We start from the raw sequence: 24,341 nt of genomic DNA on the forward strand, positions 1-24,341 counted from the left end.
AGAAATATGCATGTTGACAAGTCAGAAAGTTGCATTGTTCATCAGTATAGAAATAAGTAGTATTAAACAGTTTTATGTTAATTTGCTAAAGTTACATATTTGAGTTTAGTAATATGTATTACGTTTTGCATTGTTCCATTTGCAATTTATTTAAATTGTTTTGTATTTAGATATATTTGTAATGTAACTGACCTGTAACAATAACATTTAGCAATGATAACAAGACTTGCATTGTTTTTCTGACAATAGTTGAATATTTTCATAGTTTAATATTTTCATAGTTTGTCTCTTGATTATAGCCTCAGGTTCTTGTCAACTCCAGCAGTTAGACAACATAATACTGTTTGCCTAAAAAAGATTAGTGTTTAAGTATATTGATGCCTCTCATGTTGGATTAATTCTTTGCTTTCCACTCCATAAACTTCATTTTCTAAATGTTGGGTTTTTTTGCTGGACATTACTAGATCTGATTATTACAGTTCTTCCATTCTCTTTATGGGTGTTTGTAAAAAAATTTCTTTCCAGCAGTAAAATTCATTAATCAGACATAAAAGTATAGCCAGTTCAGATTGTCACTCCAGTCAGTGTGAATACTTTTTCAACACTGTTGTATGCCTTTATCACTTTTTCTGTTTCCCCAGTTTAATTTACTTGTAAAATAATACATTTCCTTTCCATCCTATCATAATTATGGTCTTGCAACATGTAATTTGTTAATCAGTTTTACTTCTCAATATTTCAATTCTTTGTAATTTTTCTTTTCATAAATATTATTTACATGTATAGGGAATGCTTAGCCATAAATAGAAGTTGTATAGTATGTATTCAGTTACAAAAACAAAAGTTAGGATTAATGTGCAATACCGAATGACAGTTGTACCACAATGACGTTTAGGATTTCACATTTAAAGTATAAGAATACTAACGATACAGTAAATATGTTAGTTTCCTCTCAGGTGGATTCAGACTTTAAAATGTTATTAGAAATACTACAGAAATGTTTCCAGTTCATTCATAACTAATCTAAATCAAAATGAAGTGTTAAAAATATAGTAGCAAATGTACTCATGTTTTGAGTGATATTTATTTCATTGCATTTGCAAGCTCTATAAAATTAGTTTCACTATTTTATACTGGAATATACATTTTCCAGTACACATTTTTATCTTGACAATATATTTGATTTTAAGGCAGGAACTAAACAAAGTGATGAATTATGAACTTCAGATTCAGTATGCTACATTATTTAATAGACTACAACCAGCCTTTATGAAGGCTAGAAAGTAGGTATAAATTTAAAAAGTTGTACAATTTATATAAATGAAAATTAATAAAGGAGTTTTAGAATCCCCTTAGCTCATTTCCAAAAATCCACCATTTTCATTGTAGTATATATAGTGGTTCATTGTTCTTACTACTCCTATCCAAGACCTTAAAATAATCTCAGACAATTTGAATTTCCCTAGCTGTTTTTATGTGCATGTTCTAAAATCCCTTTTCACATTTTTTGTACATGTTTTTCAGCATGTAATTATTTCTATACATTTTCCCACCTCTACATAACATAAAGGAAAGAAAACATCCATTAAGTAATCCAGGGTTGGCGATTTCTTAATTTATTGAAAATAATGCTACAGGATGAATTACAATAGTGTCTTTTGAAATTACTTTAAAACAAGCATTTCCATAAATATAAAACTTCATTTAAACCTACTCATGCATCAAATACAGTTTTTTGTGTGAGTTTTTACCACATTAACACCATATGCAAGCACAGAGATCAGGAAAAGACAAAATTCTGCTTGAACTTTGGTTAAGAAAAAGTTTCAAGTATTTCAACAACCAATTTTAAACTTTCAGCCTACAAGAGAATATTACATCTTAGAATATACATTTACTAAGCTTCAAAGTTTTAAAAAGGATGAGCACTTAAACTGCTAAATAATTTTACTCTGATGAAGTTTTGAGTAACAATACACACTTTAAGAGATGTTTATACAATGAAGATGCACCCACAGTTTTGCACATGCACAGGTCTTGTTTATACTAAAAAGAGAACATTTTTTTTACACATCTTATGCATAAAAACCCAATCACAGAAGAAAAAAATTAATACAAAGTCATTACTGTGGCACTAGAAGTTTTTCCTTCATGGATTTTATCTTTTTTTAAACTACAAATTTTTTTCCATGACAAAATGTACAACTCTGAACAAAAAAACCTAGCAATAGGTTTTGGGTTATTCTAGTTTTAACCATTTTATAATGGGCAGAACTGTTAACCTTCTGGTTCTGTTTGCTCTAAGTGTTAAGATACTTTTACTCCATTGCACGACATTTCAAAAAGATTACACTTAAAAATACTATAAAGTTTCAATTTTTTAAATTCTGATGTTTAGGTTTTGATTGGATTGGTACATATACTGTGTTGAAATGCCCATGTACTACACAATAATGATAAATGAAAAACACAACTGGCTAGAGATAGGTTTATAACCTTAATTTAAAAGATTAATATTTGAATGAAGTGGACTGCTGGCTCTCCCAACTAAAATGAACTAAAACAAGAAAACGTCGTGTGTCAAATCCGTTAACTACATATACAATAAGTGGGATGATATTCTAAGTATTCTTATTTGTACATGTGGTACATGTTCCATGCATGAGTTATATATCTGAACCATTACTTATAATCCAATTTTACTTTGCTGAAACAATGTTCTGAAAGGTTTTATCAAATTTTTCATCTAACTACATCATAAAAATTAAAATTGGAAAGATTAATAAATATAACTTACTGAAATAATGTAGGGTTGTTTACAATACATGATGGGTGTGCTCATTAGAATTCATAATAATACAAGTCAGTATTGGAAAGGTGTCATGATAAACATTAGTCAACAAATCATACCTTATTCTTCACACTGAAGTATGATAGCAGGATGTATGTAACTAAGCAAAAAGGTTTCATTTCAGTATGTTCTGTACCTAACTTTATCATTTACATAAAACCTTTTGAACAAGCTAATTTTGTAACATGAATGTTGGAGTTTTATAAATCAGCCAAGAATAAAAATAGTGTAACAACTTTTTCTCTCTCAGTAGATGATGGTTAAAGAAAATACATGTCCATATGGATTCTTTTATATTTTAAAAGATAAAATATGATCGTACATGTATTAATGTGTTCAGAAACAAACTATAACAAGGTGTGTTGCTGAAACAATTATTGACACAAAATGTAATCAATCTTTAATACATTACACAAGCAGCTTATCAGTAGCCTGTTAAACACACACATTAGTTTCTCAACAATGTCAAAAGAAATTAACATTTGTATATAACAATGTACACTGTGAAATTATATACAAATTCAAGTTAATACACACTGCTGCATATAAAATGCTAGATCACTATGACCTTGTTTAGAAAGTTCAAATTTCTCTACAGAATAATCAAATATAAAACAATTACTGTCACATTGACATTGAGGCACACACATTCACAAAGTTTTATACTAACTAAAATATCCTGCTACAATAACCACAAGTCCTTTAAATTCAACAACACAATCACGTTTTAATGTGGCTCAGTTACAAATCACTTTTACTACCACAGTCCAGAGTTAAAATCCTTAAAAGTTTTGTGGAAAATCTTTCAAATTTTCATTTAATACACATTGACAATTGTAAAACGTAGTATGAATTTTTACATCTTCATCTCACTGTGATGATGCCTGCTCTCTCTCTCTCTCTCTCTAAGAATTAAGTTCAGATGTGTGATTTAGTCCTCATATTTTTGTTAATTAAAATAATTTAAACAGAGCTGCAATACAATTTTCATTGTGTGATGAAAGGAAATTAAAACCATCCATACATTGGGAAAAAGTCACCTATTTCTCCAAATACTTAAATGACAACAAATATCTTACTGGTGCAATTATTAATATTTATTTTACGTTATTTGCCTACAATTTTTCTCAGGTAATTCTACACATTTCCATGAACTTTATGAAACTGTATCAAAGATTACTACTACTGAACTAACCAAAAAATACACATCTTATTTGCATTAATAAATAGTTCAGAAGTAAAAACAAGTTTCATCACAGAATAAACAATAATGTTACTTATCCAGAACCTTCTGGAGAAAATCAAACTTTTTCAATGCAAAATAATACATGATTGTTAGATGTAGAATTACTAGAGACAGCAGGAGTATTAAGCAACTGTTAATTTTTTTACATATCTGTGGATCTAAAAACGAGTCAACTGAAACAAGTTTTATATTCAGCAAACTTTTATATGAGATTTTTATAATAAGAGGTTTACGTTTATTTTCGTGTTAACGGTTAGGTGAAACATTTTCTGAGATTTTCAGATGATTTTCCAATAGAACTGTCTGGCACTGATATGCCAGGCACATTTTTTGACAACATACTTAACGACTACATTATGTTATTCTCAAAACAAGTGATGACAGGCTAAGTAAACATCTTTTTATATCATATCTTAACGATTTTACATTATGTTGCTCTGAAACATTTAAGCATTTAAAATGCCAGACACTAACTTTCTGACAACAAATCTGATTAAAATTATTTACGTTATGGCTCTGACACCGTAGGTCAAAACTCCAGATGATGTTACTCCTAGTGCTCCGGTGACTACAGAAACACTGCTGTTTGGCAACACAATATGGGCAAAACTCCAGATGTCCTCAAAGTACAAGCGATTACAGGATACACACTGCTTTTCTGACAACAAAGTATGGATAAAACTCCAGATGATGTTACACTTAGTGCTGCAATGATAACAAGACACATTGTTTTTTTGACAATAAAGTCAACCAAAACTCTAGATGAGGTTATTCTAAAAGTGTCCTGATGATGAAGGATAAACACTTTTTAAGAGTTGGTATAATTAGACAAATGTGTTTTCATGTCTTAATATTTTACAGTGAAAACTCACGAGAAATGAATTTCTTTCTGAAAATAGTCAGACAGAACATACATGTTATTCTGAAGCTCACCAAGTGATACTTGAAAGCCAGTTACTTGTAAACACCCCTCAACAATGCCTTAGTAATAACCATATAAAACTATACCTTGCTACATGCTTATGCTCTTCTTGTCTGTAAATATTTGTAATCTAAAATGAATAATGTCAAGGGTGTACACATCAGTTTCCTTAGATGACAAAGAATTACAAATCACAGTGCAGTCATATTTTAGTTTTTCTTACTTTCTTGATTCCTCATCTATTAAAATAAACTCTAACACATACTCTCACTTCCCAATGGTAAAATACAATTGGTTTCCTAGATTTCAAAAAAAACATGTCTTCTTGACCAGTAAGTACATGCAACATTAATGTAACTTACTTGTATGGTGCATCTTTACCATCAGTTAGTGCATGCTACATTAATGTAACTCAGATGATTAGCAAGTTGGCAATGGGTACAGTAAGGAACTTCGTCTGTTGGTACATAGTACCGTAATGTAGCATACTCTGATGGTACATGTTGACTGATTAGTACCAGGGACAGCAACGTAATTTATTATGAAGCAAGGGTGATGGTAAAGTAGAAGAGGTACTCTGTTGGGGCTGTAACTATCCCAAAGTATGTCTTAGTCTTACTGTTAATGCTGGCTCAATTCCTAAGTAATACAGTATGTGTGTCCATAAAATGTAGGCTGCAGAACTCCATTTTCTACCCAGCCAACCTTAACCACCTCACCAGGAAAAGGTTGACACCATCCCTGTGCATCTTCTTGGATAGCTGTTATTTTTAACAGTAAGACAACATGCTCTGATGATACATCTTGGAGAGTTACTACACAGCACAGCAAGATATTATTCTGATGATAAATTGCTTTGGATGACTACTACTTGGTTTAGCAAGATAACTGACTCTGATGGTTCCATAATGACAATGCATAGTTTGATATCCTCTACTTTTAACCATATGATTACTGACATATCAAAAGTAATGCATTCCACAGTTATCCATTATAAAGGGTTACATCACTTCTCTGTTCATACTTATGTGTACATGTATAATTCAAAATGTTTATATTACACATGATAGTGGCTAAGTAAGATAAAACAAGTTCCCCCCCCCAACCCACTCTCACACTGATTTCCCTCCCCATCCCATCCCTTATTAACCCTGAGCCATAACTAAATGTTATAGTTCCATATCTTTTGTTTCATCGTCAGAAAAATCACTCATTGAGCTTTCACTACTAGATGACTCTTCTCCCTGCTCTCTAAGGGCTTCCTCTGTTGCATATTTCCTAACATAATCTATAAAAAAACAAGTGCATAAAACAAGATGTTTAATAGTCTTAAATCACCTACATAAAACAGGAAACACTGAATTATGTTTAAAAACAAAATACTTCACAAGTTCATTCTGAAATACTTGGATGTAAGGACTTCATTTAAGACACTTTTTTCATTGAACAGGCAATTTTTATACTTCACTCATTACAAACTTCTATAGAAATGAAATATTTTATTTAATTAACAGCTATAACATTGCATTAGTAGATATGTTTGAATAGCCACTTACAGTGATGTCAGACTGTGGATGATAAGTTTTAAAACAGTAAAGTTTTAAAACAAAATATAAACATGTACATACATATAACATTTGAGAGAACTTTTTAAATATTAAATACTGAATTTATATGCATAATGCAATGAATTCTACCATCGTAAAGTTTTCAACTTGTAGTAATGATCTTTATTTATTGGATGCATGCATTTATCAAATAATAATGAATCTGTAATATATGCATGTCATTTCCACATGACAAGTGTTAGTTACTTTCCTTCTACTATAATTTTTTATTTCATCACATTTTTTCTCATAACTACCTCACTTCCATATTCATCAAGCCAACAGATTTTCCACAAACATTCTTGTGCAATATTAATTATGAAGAATATGGTAATTATAAAGACCAAGTTGGTTTTTTTTTATAAAAATGAAAGTATCACAGCTCAAGATAGCCACCAAAGTCAACAAACACAGTAACAGTAAAAAGAAAAATTCTCAATACATTTGGTTAACTTGCCTTGTAAGGTGACATGCTTTGGATCCTAACTGAATACAAAAAAATTTAACATGACCCCACAGGTTACTTTTCAAGGCTATAAAAGGGTTAAAGATCATTACACTGCTTTCTTCTTGCCATAATTAGTAAAGTGATGAGGCTGAAATTATAGTCGCATACAAAGATAATGGATTCTAAAGAATGAAATGTCTCTAAAGATCATATTTAAACAAAGCATGATTTAATTTCAATAAATCTATCATGGCCTTAGCTGCAATATAAAATTTCACTTATAAATCATGTATACTTTATTTTGAGGAAAAAAATAGTTTTGCAGTATTTATTAAATTAAAATGAATTTGTGAGCCTGATAAAAAATTCAGTTGATAAAACATAACATGCTTTAAAAAATAACCATTATTTTGTCTAAATGTTCCTACCTTGAACTTTTTTTTTGTATTCTTCTGGTTTGTGTAAATACATTGCAGCAGCATCACCATTAAGAGGGTCAATAGGATTAGGGTATGTCAATAGCTGAGGAAGGAAGGAGTCGAAGATGTTTGATAGATCTAAGACATAAAAACATCTTTTACTGAAGGTAAGTTTTGAAAATGCATACTTATAGGATTTTACAAAGAGAAAAGTATATATCTTCAAAAACATTTAAAGAAAACTAGTTTGCACATAGTTGTGATTCTTGGTTACGTATTATTTCTCACGTTAAAAAAAAAGTTAGTTAATCTTAAAATACAATGCCAACAATAATTTCTACACACCATGACATATTTTTACTGTATATGTAATCTGTGCTGTTGTTTCCAATGGTATGTTATTAAAACAAAATTTCCTATTTTTCAAACAGAGGCACACAACCTTTGATATGCTAAAGCTATTATTACATGTACCTTTCTAAATCCTTAATTTTTAAATAGTCTCACATTTTACAAACATGGATATTAATCATTGTTAAAACTAATTTTTCATGCATGATCACAATTACATAAAAGCAAGGTACCATAAAGTGCTGTCCAAGCTTGATTGATGACATCCAGACACACTGTTCCTGAACTACGAATAAAAAAGAAAACTTTATATTTGAAATTTAAAGTGAGCTTAAAGTACAATATTTTATACTACTTCAATTACAGCCACAGCATAATAGTTTTTCCAACATTTAAACTAACTAAATAAACAGTTTTGTTACCATTATACTCTATTTTAAAACAGGGGTTCCCAAACTTTTTAGCTTGAACCCCCCCAAAAAACCTTAAATACTCTGGCTGAAAACTCCAACATTATTTAGTAGGACTTTTTAAGTAATAGCCACTGTGAGGTACCTTACTTTCATTGCAATTTGTTCTTTGAAAAAACAAACAAACTTGGATATAAATAATGCTGTGCACTCATATTTATTGCAATAAGTAAAATTATTGTTGAATACATGGCTTTGTGCTATGGCAAAAAATTTTTAAAAAGAATATTTCTGCATAGCTTATTTATATATAAAACACTTTTGTGGGCCCCAGTTTGGGAACCACTGTTTACCAGATGTAACTATACATATAATTGTATTAAAAAGAACCACACGTTGTTGTTGTTTTACATTCCTCTTAATTTGTTCATTTCACATTTGAAATCATGTCTGTGTAAAATACCTCTGCAGTTCATATGATTTATCATAAATGTAACATCTATTGATTTCCAATGTCCCCACCAGTTTTTGATGTTTAAATGGTAACTTTAAAAACAGTATTAAATGCAATATTGAGTTATAAAGGTGATACATTTTAGTTCCTCATGTATGTCTACCATGAAAATGTATGATTGTGTAGGTAACAATATTAACTTTTTAAACAGAACTGGGGAAAAAAAAAAGAGTTTAATTGACTCATCTAACTGAACCCTTTATCTTCCATTTAGACATTTTAGGTCAATTTTTCATGAAAATCAGCTAAAGATCACAAAATAAAGATAAAGTAAACATTAATGTCTCCAAAGATGTGCATTACCACTGAAATTTGTGTGACCAATTATTTAAGGAATAATACTAAGCACAGACTTTTCACTTAAAGACTTGTATCAGACACAACAAGACTTAATACTTTCATTCTGAAGTTAGTTTATCCCCTTAACATATATAGAGATGCACCAAGAAAAATCACAATGAAATTTTATACGTTATTGTGACAGAAGTTTTTGTTAGTGCACAAAACAAATCTAAGACATAAAAACACCTTTTACTGTGAATATTATGTTTAACAATGGTTACTTAAAACTTAGGGAGTCATGATTGAGCCAGCTAGAATCATACATCAAGTAAAACTAAAACAGAATCATTCCTGGGAATAATAGAGAACCCAGAAAAAGAAGGAGAGAAAAAAATAGGTTTGTTCACACTCTAGCAGAAAACTTAATGAGACAAACAAACATGAGGAACTAAAAAGGGCTGAAGAAAGCCTAGTTGTATTTTAAATCAAAGTAGGATGGTACAGAGGAGAGCTTCTTGAAGACCAGAAAGGTTTCACTGAGAGTCAGCACTAAAACATAAGTACTAAGATGTCAAGCTGAAACTTATTAACAGAGCACCATAAAAACACACCTCAATAACAGTAAAGATAAATGAACAATGACAAAAAAACAATGTTTGTGTATCAAAATGCCTGGAAAACACGAGCCATCCAAGAATTTGTGAATTCAAGTAGGGGTATCTAAATGTTATGTTACAAAATCTTTACTTGTGTTTCAGAGGCATGAGACTTCAATCTCTGCTACTATGGTTACTAAAAGTCAACTCAACCAACAGAGGTGCATTGCAGCATGCGAAGAGTATTATGGTAGCACAACAAGGGACCAAACAAGAGCATCAACACACAAATAGCAACTTCTAATAAATATGAAAATATCATTTTCAAATACCTGTGTGTGTGTGTGTGTGTATGCAGGCACTTTTGATTTAATAAATGAGAGATTTCTTGACAAACCAACAAACATCACTGTTTTAGGCAAAAGATTCATGAGACCATGTTATACACATTTCACAAGTAATCACAATGCTTATATAAACAATAACAATATAAAATATCCTCCTCTTCATCAATCACTATCAAAATTATTTATTATTTATTTTTAAAGTTAATAAAGTTTCTACTATCCCAATACCTATACAAAACTTCATGCTTTTGAATACATACTTCAGTTACAAAATGTCCAAAAAGGTTTTCTCTATCATGTGTTTGATGAAGAATATGTGGTGAACAGGCTTTGTACAGAACATAACTCTCCAATACATAATTTTATACTATAACAATTATGACTAGCCTTGCTGTTATATTAAATTTTTTGGTGATCTATCCTTGTGTGACAGCATAATTTACTTTTTTACATGTTTCACATGAGATAATAAAATATTAAATGTACTCTGTAGACAAAGATGTTTAAATGATACCTTAACAAAATTTACAATACTTACACTTCATCAATATTTGGATGGTAGATCTTGTTCATAAAGCCTAAAATAAGATTAAAAATGAAAACCAGTAAATACTATAAACAAATATCAAATAAGTTATATGGCTGAAGTTTGCTTTCATACATCTCTTAGAAACAAGTTTTCAACAAAATATAATAAACTAATGAATCTATAAGATTCTTCATTAATTTGCAAGTGTCTATCTGAACACCTACAAATAAAAACTTACTTCATCAAACAATTATTAAAACATACTACACGTGCATATTTATCAACTGTCTTAAATATAAAACTAAGTTTCCCTCCATGGAGTTAATGTTATCCTTCAAATTATAAGCAAATTGAAAATATAGAAATGAAGCTCCGTTGTGGATGCTGTGGGTGACCCTACAGACCAAGAAATGGGAATGTACGAAAAATCTTGTAGATCCCCATTTCAACCGATGATAATTAATGATCCATGTCAGCATCTTAAACCAAATATGAACCTTTGGATATATGAAATAGTTGTGAACAATAAATAACTGCCCAAAAGCTGTAATAAGTTTAGTTCTTCTGAACTTGAAATCAGGCAGTTATATTCTTATGATAATGTGTTATTTTTAATATAATAAAAATATTAATAAACAAACACTGTTACATTATTGTACATTCTACAAACCTGAATTTGTGTATCACTTTGTCAATTTACATTCTCAGCCTACCTATTGAAGGAGACTTGAAAGGATATTTTTCTGGAAGATCCACTCTTACTTTCCAAACTCCTCCTTCATATGGTGCTAGAAAACAAAACATAAATATGAGTCCTAAAAGACATATCACACAAGTTAGAACACATTTTCACACAGTTATTTTATGAAATAAAGCCTCTCACAACAAATGGACAAGTTCATTATAAGAGTAACATAAATAGTAAAACTCGTATACTACTATGTTATTTCGGAGAAATACATCTCACAAAAGAATTGGATTTCTTTACGTTTTGACAGCATGGCAAAATGACTATTACCACTCTGACAATTACTAATTTATATTCACAGTTTGTGTGTAAAAGATTTAATAGTAAAACTTGGAAAATGATTCAAACATAAGGCCAATAAATAATCAAAGAGTTAAGGGAAGCACACATCAAAAAAGTTCATTTTTGTATGAAGAGTATTAGAAGTCTGTGAATTTTTAAATTCATTTCTCTTTTGTTTTTAAAGAACAACAAATAATTATATTACTTACATTAACCAAGTTAAACTTATAAATACTACCTAAAATACATTTTATTTAGAATTAATGCACATTTTCTTCTTGAGCACATGAAATGCTATTTGTAACTTGTTTCTGAAATAAAACCTGTTTTTATACTTCCTAACAATGAATACTTTATAAAACATACTGTTAATTTTTAGTTACACTAACTTCATGTTACAGCTAATTTGGATGTATGAATAAATAATTAGCTGCATGCTTCTATCAGACAATAATGACAATATTGGTAATTACATTTGTCAAAAACCTGTATTAAACTACGATTAATCAAATAATTGAATATCAGTTAAGGAAACAAACAGCAATAAAACTGTAAAGTGTTAATAATGAAATTAGCAGTGGCTTAAATATTGTGTTATAGCAGAGCCATGTCAGATTAAGGGAAATCAAACCCCTAATTTTAGAGTTGAAAATCTGAAGGCTTACCACTATCCCAGAGAACTTTTAGTGATTTAATGACAGGATTTTCACATATACTCTGACAATTTTGTAGGTTATAAGAAAGGAAATAATAGCAATGAATAAATGAATGCCACATTTAACATTGAACTAGTTTTCTAAACTATCCCTATTTTTTAAAATAGTTGGAAATGTGTGAAACAATCTCAACCATCAACCTATATGGTAAGCACACAATAGATTTTTTATTCAAATTAGTATTCTGATGATCAATGCAATCTCCAGTGTAATGACTAGTCTATAAGCCTATGTTCAAAAATCAGTATTTGGTAGAACAGGTTTATATATTTATACGTCATGACATTTCACATCAATATCTAGTAGTGTCACCTTTAAAAAGAAAAGCTGACAGCCAAAGATGCTTATATTTGTCAAATGTTGATAAGGTTTTAAGATGTTCTTTACCATAGGGTGGATATTATTAACCATTAATATTCAGAGCCCATTACACCATCACATAACAGCAGAAATGGTTGTAGGCTATGGTCCATTGAGCTTAGAGGTAGGTTCATTCATCAAACTCCTTCTCACGCTATACTTCCATTACTACAATATACATTATATAAATGCCTGAAAATGAAGTTAGATCTAGTTCCTCACTCTTTTCAAATAAATACATGCTTACTCATTTGACCAGACCTAATGTTATTGCAAAACTCAGTTATTCTTTTAAAGTTTTCCTACACAGAATAAGGTAAAATGTTATGTTTTACGGGATTCAAGAGCTATAATGTATGTTAAAACTCAGTGAATAGCTTCTACGCTATTTTCGTCTTTCTCTCCAACAAATCCAAAATTTATTTCTATACAAGTCTGAGAGAGTCCTCCATCAATTTGAAAAGAATCCACTAAACATCTACTACAGACAGTTTTATATCATGTTCTTTTTTAAGAAAGTTATTTGTAAAATTAACAAAACAAAAAGCGACCAATAAACACACTAATTTACATTATTATTTGTTTTCCTCATGGATTATTTATTTTGCTCTTTTTTTTTCTGTTGGAAGAAAACACATTTCAAGCATATATTAATGTACTGTAATAATTTAGAATGGTAAAAAAGCTGTAAATGAATTAAGTTATATTTCAAAAGAAGCACAAAATAATGAAAATCACTTACTTCCTTTAGGTCCATAAAACTTCACACAGAACTCATTTAGGCCTCCTAAAATGGTTACTTCATGCTTACCTTCAATACTGAAGTCAAAGTGTCAAGAATAAACAGTTTATTTAATAAACAGAAATAAACAGCATATTTCAGTCAAGTACAGGCACATCACAACTTTATATAGTTGTAAATCCACAGATGCTCAGAAATACTTTACATAACTATTGTATTAGCACATTAACAACTTTGACCTCTCAAATTACATCTTGTAATATCCCTGTAGTTACATCTGTCAAGAATCTAACATATTTAATGACACCTCAATTTCTTACACTTAGTACTTTAGTTATAGTAAAGTAATGAAATATATAACATTGAAAGACTTGCCAGAGTCATACAGCTAAATAACCATCCATCCAAACAGACAAACACACACACACAAGTATATACAGCAAGACAGTCATTCCTTCAGATAAGACCTTCTCTATCTCAACACGTTTACAGTACTTGTTTGACAATTATAGTAGAGATAGGCAAATAAAAAAGAGTTAGGTACAATATCTAAATATACATTTGAGCAGCTACTTAGATAATAAACCTAACTCACAGAAAACTTGCTGTAAACTAAAAAAAAAAAGTTTAACACAATAATGCTTCACTGAATCCCAAATGGTACAGTTGTTAAATAAAATGCTTAAAACCCTATTGAAGGACAGTAAATAAAATTCTCTATGAAACATAATTAAACTACAAGACAGGGTTTATCACTTGCTTTGTACAATAACTACATCAATGAAACAAAGAGCATTTTTCATTAAAATAAGAATGCAGTTAGATATTAAAATATATTTACCATTTACTATGTTGGACTATTCTACCATAACTTATCCAGAAATTCCAGAGTCCCATCCACTGACTTAAAAATCAAGCTAGTACATTTTGGAATCTCTCCTTAACTGAAAACCTAATGCTTGATAACGAGAAACTCATTTTAAATAAAAATGCATCTCAGAACAGCTGGTATGGGTATTAACACTTTTATTGATAAGCAGAGAACAATGTTTTGACCTTCCTAGATCACTTTTCTGAGATACATTTGAAAACCTAATGATCAATGAATGATATTAAAGTATCACTGAACAGAGAAAGCACAAGTACCTATGAAGATATATGATTTTCTTTTTATTTCATCATACATGGTGCTGGACAAACCCCACATTAGATACATAATTTTGTGTATAACAAGTGTGTATCTGAATAAAATGTGGCAAAATTTTTTTAAACTGTACAAGTCCACTGCTCACACACACGTGTTTACACAAGTAATTGTACTTGAGATATATCTGTAAACTGATGTTACCCAGACTCCAACAAGTTGAAGTGCAATATGACGTAGTTTGTATACAGTATTTTCATAGCCTCTAACATCTCTAAAATGCATATCTACAGTTTTGTAGTATCTCTGTATGTTGTAACTGTCAGATACTTTCCTTTATCACAAACTGTGATTAAATGAAGTGTCTGGTAAAAGAGCAGTCTGTAAAAGATCATGACATGAATATTTTGAGCCTCATCAGTACAGAGTATATATACTCCATTATCATTCTTGAAACATCTCTTTAGGACTTTCTGCTATATACCAAATTTTAACTACAAAACATATTTATAAACTACTGTCTACTATACAGGCCAGATGACAGCTTTAATGTAATAAACATTCTTAATGACATGGAACCCTTGGAAATGAAATCAATTGTATTATGAAATAAATGTCAAAACTGTTTATGAATATGGTTTAGAATTTTGCACCTACTGCTATAAACAATATATAAAATTTATTAAACTTCTGGCTTTCTAGCCTCCTAAACAAAACCATTATAAAAATAGTTTTCCATAGTATTTTATTCAGTGACTGAAGGAAAACTTGTGTTCAAATAACATTCCTTATGACTGGTAAATACAAAAGAAATTTAGGAAATATCAAATATTGAAATAGTGCCATCAAATTTCTCTTTTTCAATACAATTTTTTGTGGCTTCATGCATTCTACAAGTCAACCAATCATAAGCTGTCAATGATTTACTTTTCATGCTGCCATAGTATATTCTCAAATAAGAAAAGACATCTGTAAACTGTGCAAAATAAATTAACAAGTATGATTGCCATCAATTTATCTTTTATACATGCAATAGATGTTGAGCTTTGATAAACAACTAATTTATAATACAAAAAGCATATGAATAAAAAATTTAATGCAGCAAGGAGCACATCTCTAGTAAATTGATTTTCTAACTAATAACATATTTTATATACAATTAGAAAGACATTAGCAACTCCAAAATAGGCTTTCTGTAATTGAAAAGAAACACATGCATCTCTTACATTTACAGATCAAGATTTTTTATTATTATTAAAATCAACTAGAAAACACTTGGCATGTTCAAAAATGCAATCTACTCACTTATAAACAATGATTCTGTCTTGTGAAATATCCCCGTTTCTGATAGTGTGTTTATACATTTACCTTAGTAAAATAATTGTAGATACAATGTAATCTACTAACCTTGTTTTAATTCCACCTAACTGTACATATATTGTGGATATAAGCATTTATCCAATCAGACTTCTTTCTCCTTTAATTCTAAATGAGATGTATTATTAATATTTTTATCACTGCTATAATTATTTTGCAAGCTCAATGAACCACGACTAACCTGTTCTGAATGACCATGCTAACAAGCATTTACTTCTCAAGTTGGGCTTTTACAGAACTCTGATATCAATAAAAAACATTATAGTAGAATCAAAATGCTTTATAACGACAATTAACTCATTGCTAAAGCTCTATCTAATGCCACTCAATAACATTTAAAAACTTAAATACAAAAATGGCAAAGTATACAAATCTTTAAAAGGACAATTCTAGGCCACTAAGCACACTATATTGCTATAATCTTTAAAAAGTTGCCACATGCTACAAAAATGTATACTTTACAGCATAAGAAACTACAAACATGCAAATATTATACTAAATCATGCAACAATACATCTTTTGCACACTCATTTTATTAATTTGTATAAATAAAATAACCATTGTGGATGTGTTTAACATAAGCATTCAATAATACCAATAAGTTCAAATTTCAATCCCAAAAATAAGCCAAATAATTATATTAAGAAATACAGTAAGTTAGCACATAATATATAGCTATACCTTATTTACTAGATAATTCAAAATTTGCCCCCAAAATAGACTGGCAAGCCAAGTACACCTCATGAGATCCCAAAAGAAGGCTTGCCTATGCCACTAAAGCCAAGAAGTTGGCAACTGAGAATGAGGAATCAACTGTGCCCACGTACAACCTGATATCTGCCTAGTTTCATTATCTCTATTCTATTTGTTCATTTGATTTTAATCATTGGTTGGTTGGTTGATTTAGTGTTTTATGGCACAAAGCATTTAGGGTATCTATGCCAAATGTCCGGTTAAAAGGTAAAAGTAAATTCAGTAAACTTCATAAAAGAAAATTAAGGTAAAACAAAAAGTTAAAAAATAAATAAATAGCATAAAACCAATGTTCACATCTAGTCTACAATGTCAAGAGAAAAACTACAGTAATTCAATTTGTAAAGGACTTTCTGTAGCGTGACTGTAATAATCATAACTCGCCAGGAAGACTAACAGGTAAGTACAAAAACCACTGTTAGTCACCTGAAGTTGGCCTTTCCAGTCCTGGTTTCAAGTTACTTAATGTTGCAGTCAATTTCTAATTTCAAATTGAACTAGATGAACTGTGATTTTTAAAAGGGAGCTACATTAAAAAGATATAAAGTATAAATTAAAAAACTTTAATGGCCTTTAAAAAACTAAAAACATTACTAAGGTGAACCAGTGTCACCATCACCAATAACACTAACATTATGGACAAACCTTGGGCCAGAGCATGCTTAAAATGGTGCTGTCGTTGTGAATCATAACAATGACAAGAAAGTAAAATGTGGCTTATTGTGATCTGATAGTTACACAAACTACACACTGGTGCATTGGTTCCAGATAAAAGAAAATGATAAGTTAAAAAACTGTGAACAATGCATATTCTAGTAAGAACAACTTATTTCCAATCCTTACAAAAGCAAGATGATCAAAGTCCAATAGAGAGTTTTATTTTGAAAAGCTTGTTTTCACATTGCACTCTCCAAGTCGACTGCCAGCTGGCACGAAGCCAAGCCTTGAATACAAGACCATAGTCCATGTATGGGACAGGTACAGCAGTGATAGTGCCAGAGCAGATAGACATAGCTGCAGTGTCGGCGAGCTCATTCCCGCAAATACCAATGTGGCCAGGTATCCAGGAAAACTGAATACAAATAGATGTTAAATAGAAATGGGCCGGTCGGTTTTGAATATCAGCGAGAACAGGGTGTGGGTGTGAAACTACATGAGGCAATTCCAGGGCCAGTAGAGAACTAAGCGAGTCAATATAAATCGTGCAGTTCAAGTACTGCTGAGCTTCTTATGATCCAGGGCAAGAGAAATGGCACAGAGTTCAGCAGTGAACACAGAAGCCATAGAGGAGATTCTGCGCACAACCACCAAACCACAACAAACCATGGCAGAGCCCACACAGTCACCTGATTTCAAACCATCTGTATAAATAGCAATTGGATGGTAGTTTGAAGGAATCTTGGTATCCTTCCCAGGCTTGGAGAAAGGGAGGACAATAGCCTGGCACCAGGCATCAGGAAAAACATTCTCCTGCCAAATCCAGTTAAAAACAACCAGAAGGATAGCAAGAGAAGCAGGAGATAGATGGCACAGCATTTCATAGTGTACATCATCAGGTCCAACTGGTGTATTGCCAAACCGATGAAGGGCCAGTTTGAGTTCCACCAGCGTAAAGGGACGATTATAGTCTTAGAGACAATCAACTCAAAAGAAAAGAGGTGATCGCTCTGCCCAAGTCTGAAAGGCAAAGAAGATGGAGGAAGAAAGAAAAGTGCTAGATACTCAGCAAAAGCATTCACCTAGAGTATAGGCAATACTCTGGGTACCAGTTACTTCCTGGCCATCAGAGAGCAAGATCAATAGGGGCACAGAGTGATATTACCAATTGACCTTTCGAATCTTGTCCCAAATGACTTTGGAACTGGTGGTAGAGGATATGCTGGTTATGAACTTAATCAAAGATTCCTTCTGGCTTTGACGTCTTACCCATCAAGCATGTGCATGGGTCCACTGGAAAGCAGTGCGATTCAAGAGTGTGGGATATCTACAGAAAGTATCCCAGGATCGTATTTGAGCCTTCCATGCCATGTGGCAGGCAGGATTCCACCATGGACGAGGATATAGTGGAAAACGTATCAAGGTTTTAAGAATACACTGAGCAACTGCTTGTATAATACAGTCAGTTACTGCTGCACATAGTTGTCTATTGATGGCTTAGAGACAATGGCAGGATCACGTTCTGCCAGAGTAGTGAAAGAGGGTCAGTTTGCCTGATCCAGCTTCCACCAGGGCACCCGGGTCGGGTGGCATCAACCACAGCCAGTCTCTCTCAAGATTATAAGAAAGTGATCACTGCCTCATGGATTACTGTCAACCCTCCATGAAAAATGGGATAATAATGAAGGGGAACAAATTGAGAGATCAATAGCAGTAAAAGACTGACAAGATGCATGGAAATAAGTAGAAGAACCAGTATTGAAGAGAGAAAGGTTGTGATAAGAGAGCACATGCTCTACAAAGCAACCCCTCCTATCTATATCAGCACTTCCCCAGAGGGGATGATATCCATTAAAGTCCTCCAGGATAAGAAAGGGAGACAGCAACTGTTCAATGAGAGCATCAAGGTCTGATTGATCATAGGTCTCTCCAGGCAACAGGTAGAGAGAACAAACAGTGATGGTACGACCCAAGGAAACAGGGATGGCTACGGCCTCCCAGGATGTGTCCAGTGGCTAAGACAGGGTAGAAATATGCTGATCAACCAACAGTGCCACCCCTCCATGTACTTGTCCATCTCACAGCCTGTTATGTCTGTATAAAGAAAACTGCCGAAAGGTGACTGTATCGGCAGGTTTCAGAAATGTTTCCTGTAAGAATGGTAGGAAGCAATCAGTGTTTTGATGTCATCCAAATGAAAGTGTAAACCTCGACAGTTCCACTGTATCAGGGTGGCCATTTTTATTTACGTGTATTGTATCATTAACTAAATATTTTTAAATTAAATTTTATGATTACAAAGAAGCTTATTTTGACATATGTTGCATTCACTTAATAGTATGTGTTAGTAAGTATATTCATCCTGCTTGAATACCTTCTCAGGGAGTGACTTGTTCAGTACATAACCATGTTATGTATCTTGTATCATGCTATGACATCAACATCAAGCTAACCAAACATTGTAATCTCTATACGATTTCACCAGACCATGTTGTAACTTTTTAACTAGATTAAAAACAGTGGAAAAAAAGACTATTGTATGCAAATACTGCAGATCTCACTGCCCCAGAGTATATATTTTGCATCCTTATACTTTTTAATACTTTAAAGTTCCAATCTGGAAAATTCTAAATTTGGTGAGGTCATATGCTAAATTCAGCCATAGGTGTCATTTTCTCTACACCATTGTGTTACATATGTATAAAATTACCTTGTATAAGTCATATGAAGCAGATATTTCCACATTCCAGTGACTATTGTGAATACATTTTTACTACTTTCAGGGTTAAGATTCTTTCAGATGTTGGAGTTATTTTCTGTTATAAGAGAGCCAAGACATTAGTGAAATCTCATCCATGTCTTACCTGTTATGGCTCCTAACTGTATAACTATTTTCAACTTCATACTATATACTAATTTACATATTCACAATAAAATTGTCATTATTTTCCTATGATCACTTGTATTATTCTGTTTTCTCATGTACTTCAACACATGCCTATACACTCTCCTCCATTGCAACTGGTTCTCATTGCTGTCACATCAGTACTGCTTGAGTTGTCTCCAAATGATACTGTGTTCATTTAGACTAAAATTGTGTGCCCATTGGTGGGTCATATCACAAGAAACATGTTAAATGAAACAACTTATAGAACTAAAACTTTAACTCTGTATCACATTTCTTCCAAATATCCTATGCCAGTCATTCCACACACACACACACACACTTCAGCTTCTAGCTTTCAAAGATACTTACAGTTTATGTGATAGTTTTACAAACAGTATCAACTTATATACAAATTTTTAATGCAACAAAGAAAATATCACTATTATAAACTTATGATTAATGGTTCAAACAATACTACACCAGTGTTTATGTTAAATTAAGCAGCAATAAAAACATTAAAACTTTTATAATAAAAAGTTATGGCTTCAACATGACTATAACAGAAAAGAAAGTTGGAAAATAAAAGTAACTGTTTGCCCCAGTTTTAATTTTATTTTTCTGTATGTTGTGGACTACAATTTAAAATTCAGCTCTAAGAATTTTTCTTTTCTATTATTTCAACCTAAAAATGAAATGCCATACCCATCAACTTTAATGTATATTGCATGACACTCACACATTTTGAATATGGATCATACTCTATAATGTCTGGCTGCTAAAACATCACATTTATCAGTGTTTAATTCCTCTATCATATCATATTAAACATATAATTCTCTTCCCAAAGCTGTTAGAACAGTCCTAGTCCTTAACTTCAAATGCATACAGTGGGTAGCAAGAATAGGACCATTCATATGTATAGTGTCATGTAGCTGCTGCTTTTTTCCCTAATAAGCAATGAAATGAGCTATCACATACAATTAAGTGCAGTTGATGTCAATCTAGGAAACAAGATTGGAGAAAGTGGTTTTGTACCTGAGAATCCACCAACATCAAAACAACCCAAAATGCCAAGTTTGATACAGAATGGACAAAATACCTATGCACTGTGCCTGAATCCACTAGGGCCTTCCATTTAGGTTTATTTGCACAAATATTCCAGAGGAAATATATAAAGGGCTTTCAAGCATTTTTAATGGCCACACACAGTAAAATTTCCAAACACCAGTGTCATGCTGTGTTTTAAGAGAGTTAGAACCTAGTAAGCCCAAAATCTGTATTAAAAATCACAAGACTGTTTGTTCATTTTGAAGTTTGCACAAAACTACATGAAGGCCATCTGCACTAGCCTCCCTAATTTAACACTGAAAAATAGAGAGAAGGCAGTTAGTCATACCACCCACTGCCAACTCTTAAACTACTCTTACCAACAAATAGTGGGATTGATCATTACATTATAACGCCCCCACGATTGAAAGAGTGAGCACGTTTGGTATGATGGGTTGATTGATTGATTGATTTAGTGTTTCATGGCACAAAGCAGCGAGGCTATCTGCGCCAGACATTCGGTAAAAAAAATAAATAAATAAAAGAAAAATGTAGTAATAGACATAAATGGAAATGAAGGTAAAACACAAAAGTATAAAATCAATGTTGACACCTAGTCTACAATGTTAAGATAGAAGGCAGAGTATAAGAAGTTGTAAGGTATTTACTCTAGCAAAAAGGTAATGATCATAACCCGCCAGGAAGACTAACAGGTAAGTTCAAGAACCACCGTCAGTCACCTGAAGTTGGTCTTTCCAGTACTGGTTCCAGGTTATGTGTCATAGCAACCAGTATCAAAATGTAAAAAAATAGAAGTTTTAAAAGATACATAGCAAAATTGTAACAATGAGTAGCCAAATGTCCAGTAAAAAGATAAAGTAAATGGAGTAAAATTTGTAAAAGTAAATGAAGGTAAAAACAAAACAGCAATTAAAACAGAAAATGGTGTAAAAACCAATGGCGACATCCAGTCTTCAAAGTCGTAAAATATTTACTCTAGCAAAATGGTAATGATCATAACCCACCAGGAAGACTAACAGGTAAGTTCAAGAACCACCATCAATCACCTGAAGTTGGCCTTTCCAGTCCTGGTTCTGGGTTATGTGTCATAGCAGCTATTATCAAAATGTAAAAGAATAAAAGTTTTAAAAGACACTCCGCAAAATCGTAATAATGAGTAGCCAAATGTCCAGTAAAAAGATAAAAGTCAAGTAAATGGAGTAAAATTTGTAAAAGTAATTGAAGATAAAAGCAAAACGGCAATTAAAACAGAAAATGGCGTTAAAACCAATGTTGACATCCAGTCAACAAAGTTGTAAAGAACTACCTGTAGCAGAATGGTAATGATCATAACCCACCAGGAAGACTAACAGGTAAGTATAAAAACCACCGTCAGTCACCTGAAGTTGGTCTTTCCAGTCCTGGTTCCGGTTATGAGTCAATATGGCCAGTACTAAAAGTTAAGTAGTAAAAGTGTGAAATGATATGCAGCAAAAGTATAACAACAACTCGCCAGGATGACTAACGAGTAGTTCAAACGGATAGTTCAAACAGGAGAGTTAGTCACCTGAAGTTGGCCTTTCCAGTCCTGGTGTCGAGTTATTTAATGTTCTGGCCATTGTCCAATGTCAAATTGAAGGAGAGAGATTAAAACTGTAAAAAAGGAACCACAATTAAAAAGGTGTAATGAATAAATATGCAACACTTAAATGAGATTAAAAAGATTAATGGCCATTAAAAAATTAAAAACATTATCAAGGTGGACAGAGTCACCATCACCAATAACTCTGTCCAATGTTACAGACTGACCCTGGGAAAATATATGTTTAAAATATTGCCGTCGTTGAGAATTGTAACGATGGCAAGAAAGTAAAACGTGGCTGATAGTGATTTGAGTGTTACACAAACTACACATTGGTGCATCAGTTCCAGATAAAAGAAAATGATGAGTTAAAAAACTGTGACCAATGCGTAGCCTAGTGAGAACAACTTCCTCCTTCCGAACTTTACGGAAGCTAGATGGCCAAAGTCCAATTTTGGGTTTGATTTCAAAACATTTGTTGTCACGTTGCTCACTCCAAGTGGACTGCCAGCTGGCACGGAGCCGAGCCTTGAAGACAACACCATAGTCCATGTACAGAATAGGCATAGGAGTGATGGTGCTGAAGCAGACATATTTAGCTGCCATGTCTGCAAGCTCGTTCCCGCGAATACCAACATGGCCTGGTATCCAGAAAAACTGGATTGAAGTAGCTGCTAATGAGAAATGGGCCAGTCGGTTTCGAATATCAGCGAGAATAGGATGTGAGCTAACGTGTAGCGATTCCAAGGCAAGTATAGAACTAAGCTTAATCAGTATAAATAGTGCAGTTGGAGTACTGCTCAGCTGCAATATGATCCAGGGCAAGAGATATGGCATACAGTTCAGCAGTGAACACAGAAGCTGTAGAAGGGATTCTGCACGCAACTACTGACCCATAGCAAACCATAGCAGAGCCCACTGAATTACCTGATTTGGAACCATCTCTATAAATGGGAACTGAATGATTGTTCGAAAGATATTCATTGAATAAAAGACGGTACTTCCAATCTGGAGTATCTGCCTTTTTAGGTTACTGAAAGAAAGGTCACATTTGGGGCTGTAATAAGCCATGGTGGGATGGGCCAACCTGTGGAATCTGCAACGTTATCCAAGGACAGACCCAATTCATCCAATTGCGCCTGGATGCGAAGGCCAAACGGATCAATGACAGATCGTCTGTTCTGAAAACGTACTGCCCACCGAGGAAGGAAAACACATTTCCAGGTGGGATGCTTTGGTAAGGAATGAAGTTTCAAGTATATTGTAAAGATAGTTGCAAGCGCTAAGGTGTAGAGAAGGTTCATGAGATTCAATGTATATACTTTGAACTGGAGAGGTACGGAAAGCCCCAATGCAGAGTGGAAGTCCTTGGTGATGAATGGGGTCCAGCATCTTTAAGGCCGAGGGTCTGGCAGAGCCATAGACCATTGATCCATAATCGAAGTTTCGATCTAATAAGAGCACGATATACCTTTAACATTGAACAGCAATCTGCCCCCAACTGGTAGAAGAGAGAACACGGAG

At 32.5% G+C, this 24,341-nt stretch overlaps 1 protein-coding gene across 9 annotated transcripts in view; it reads right to left on the reverse strand.

Annotated features, from left to right (window-relative positions):
- Window positions 1-1,600: 1,600 nt before the first annotated feature.
- LOC143235057 (ubiquitin-conjugating enzyme E2 H) overlaps window positions 1,601-24,341 on the reverse strand; it is a 48,622-nt gene continuing 25,881 nt past the window's right edge. For 7 of the 9 annotated variants that reach the window (XM_076472820.1, XM_076472817.1, XM_076472818.1 and 4 more), the window contains 6 exons: window positions 13,371-13,447; window positions 11,236-11,310; window positions 10,532-10,571; window positions 8,078-8,130; window positions 7,503-7,631; window positions 1,601-6,307 (listed from right to left, as the gene is read on the reverse strand). In XM_076472820.1, the coding sequence (XP_076328935.1) occupies window positions 6,189-6,307; window positions 7,503-7,631; window positions 8,078-8,130; window positions 10,532-10,571; window positions 11,236-11,310; window positions 13,371-13,447 (493 nt within the window). In that variant the 3' untranslated portion in view covers window positions 1,601-6,188. Of the gene's footprint in view, window positions 6,308-7,502; window positions 7,632-8,077; window positions 8,131-10,531; window positions 10,572-11,235; window positions 11,311-13,370; window positions 13,448-17,289; window positions 24,089-24,341 lie in introns of those variants that run through there. The other 2 variants (XR_013018910.1, XR_013018909.1) reach the window with 2 other exon arrangements.

Source organism: Tachypleus tridentatus, chromosome 12 (assembly GCF_004210375.1).
Source record: "Tachypleus tridentatus isolate NWPU-2018 chromosome 12, ASM421037v1, whole genome shotgun sequence".
NCBI classification, from domain to species: Eukaryota; Metazoa; Arthropoda; class Merostomata; order Xiphosura; family Limulidae; genus Tachypleus; species Tachypleus tridentatus.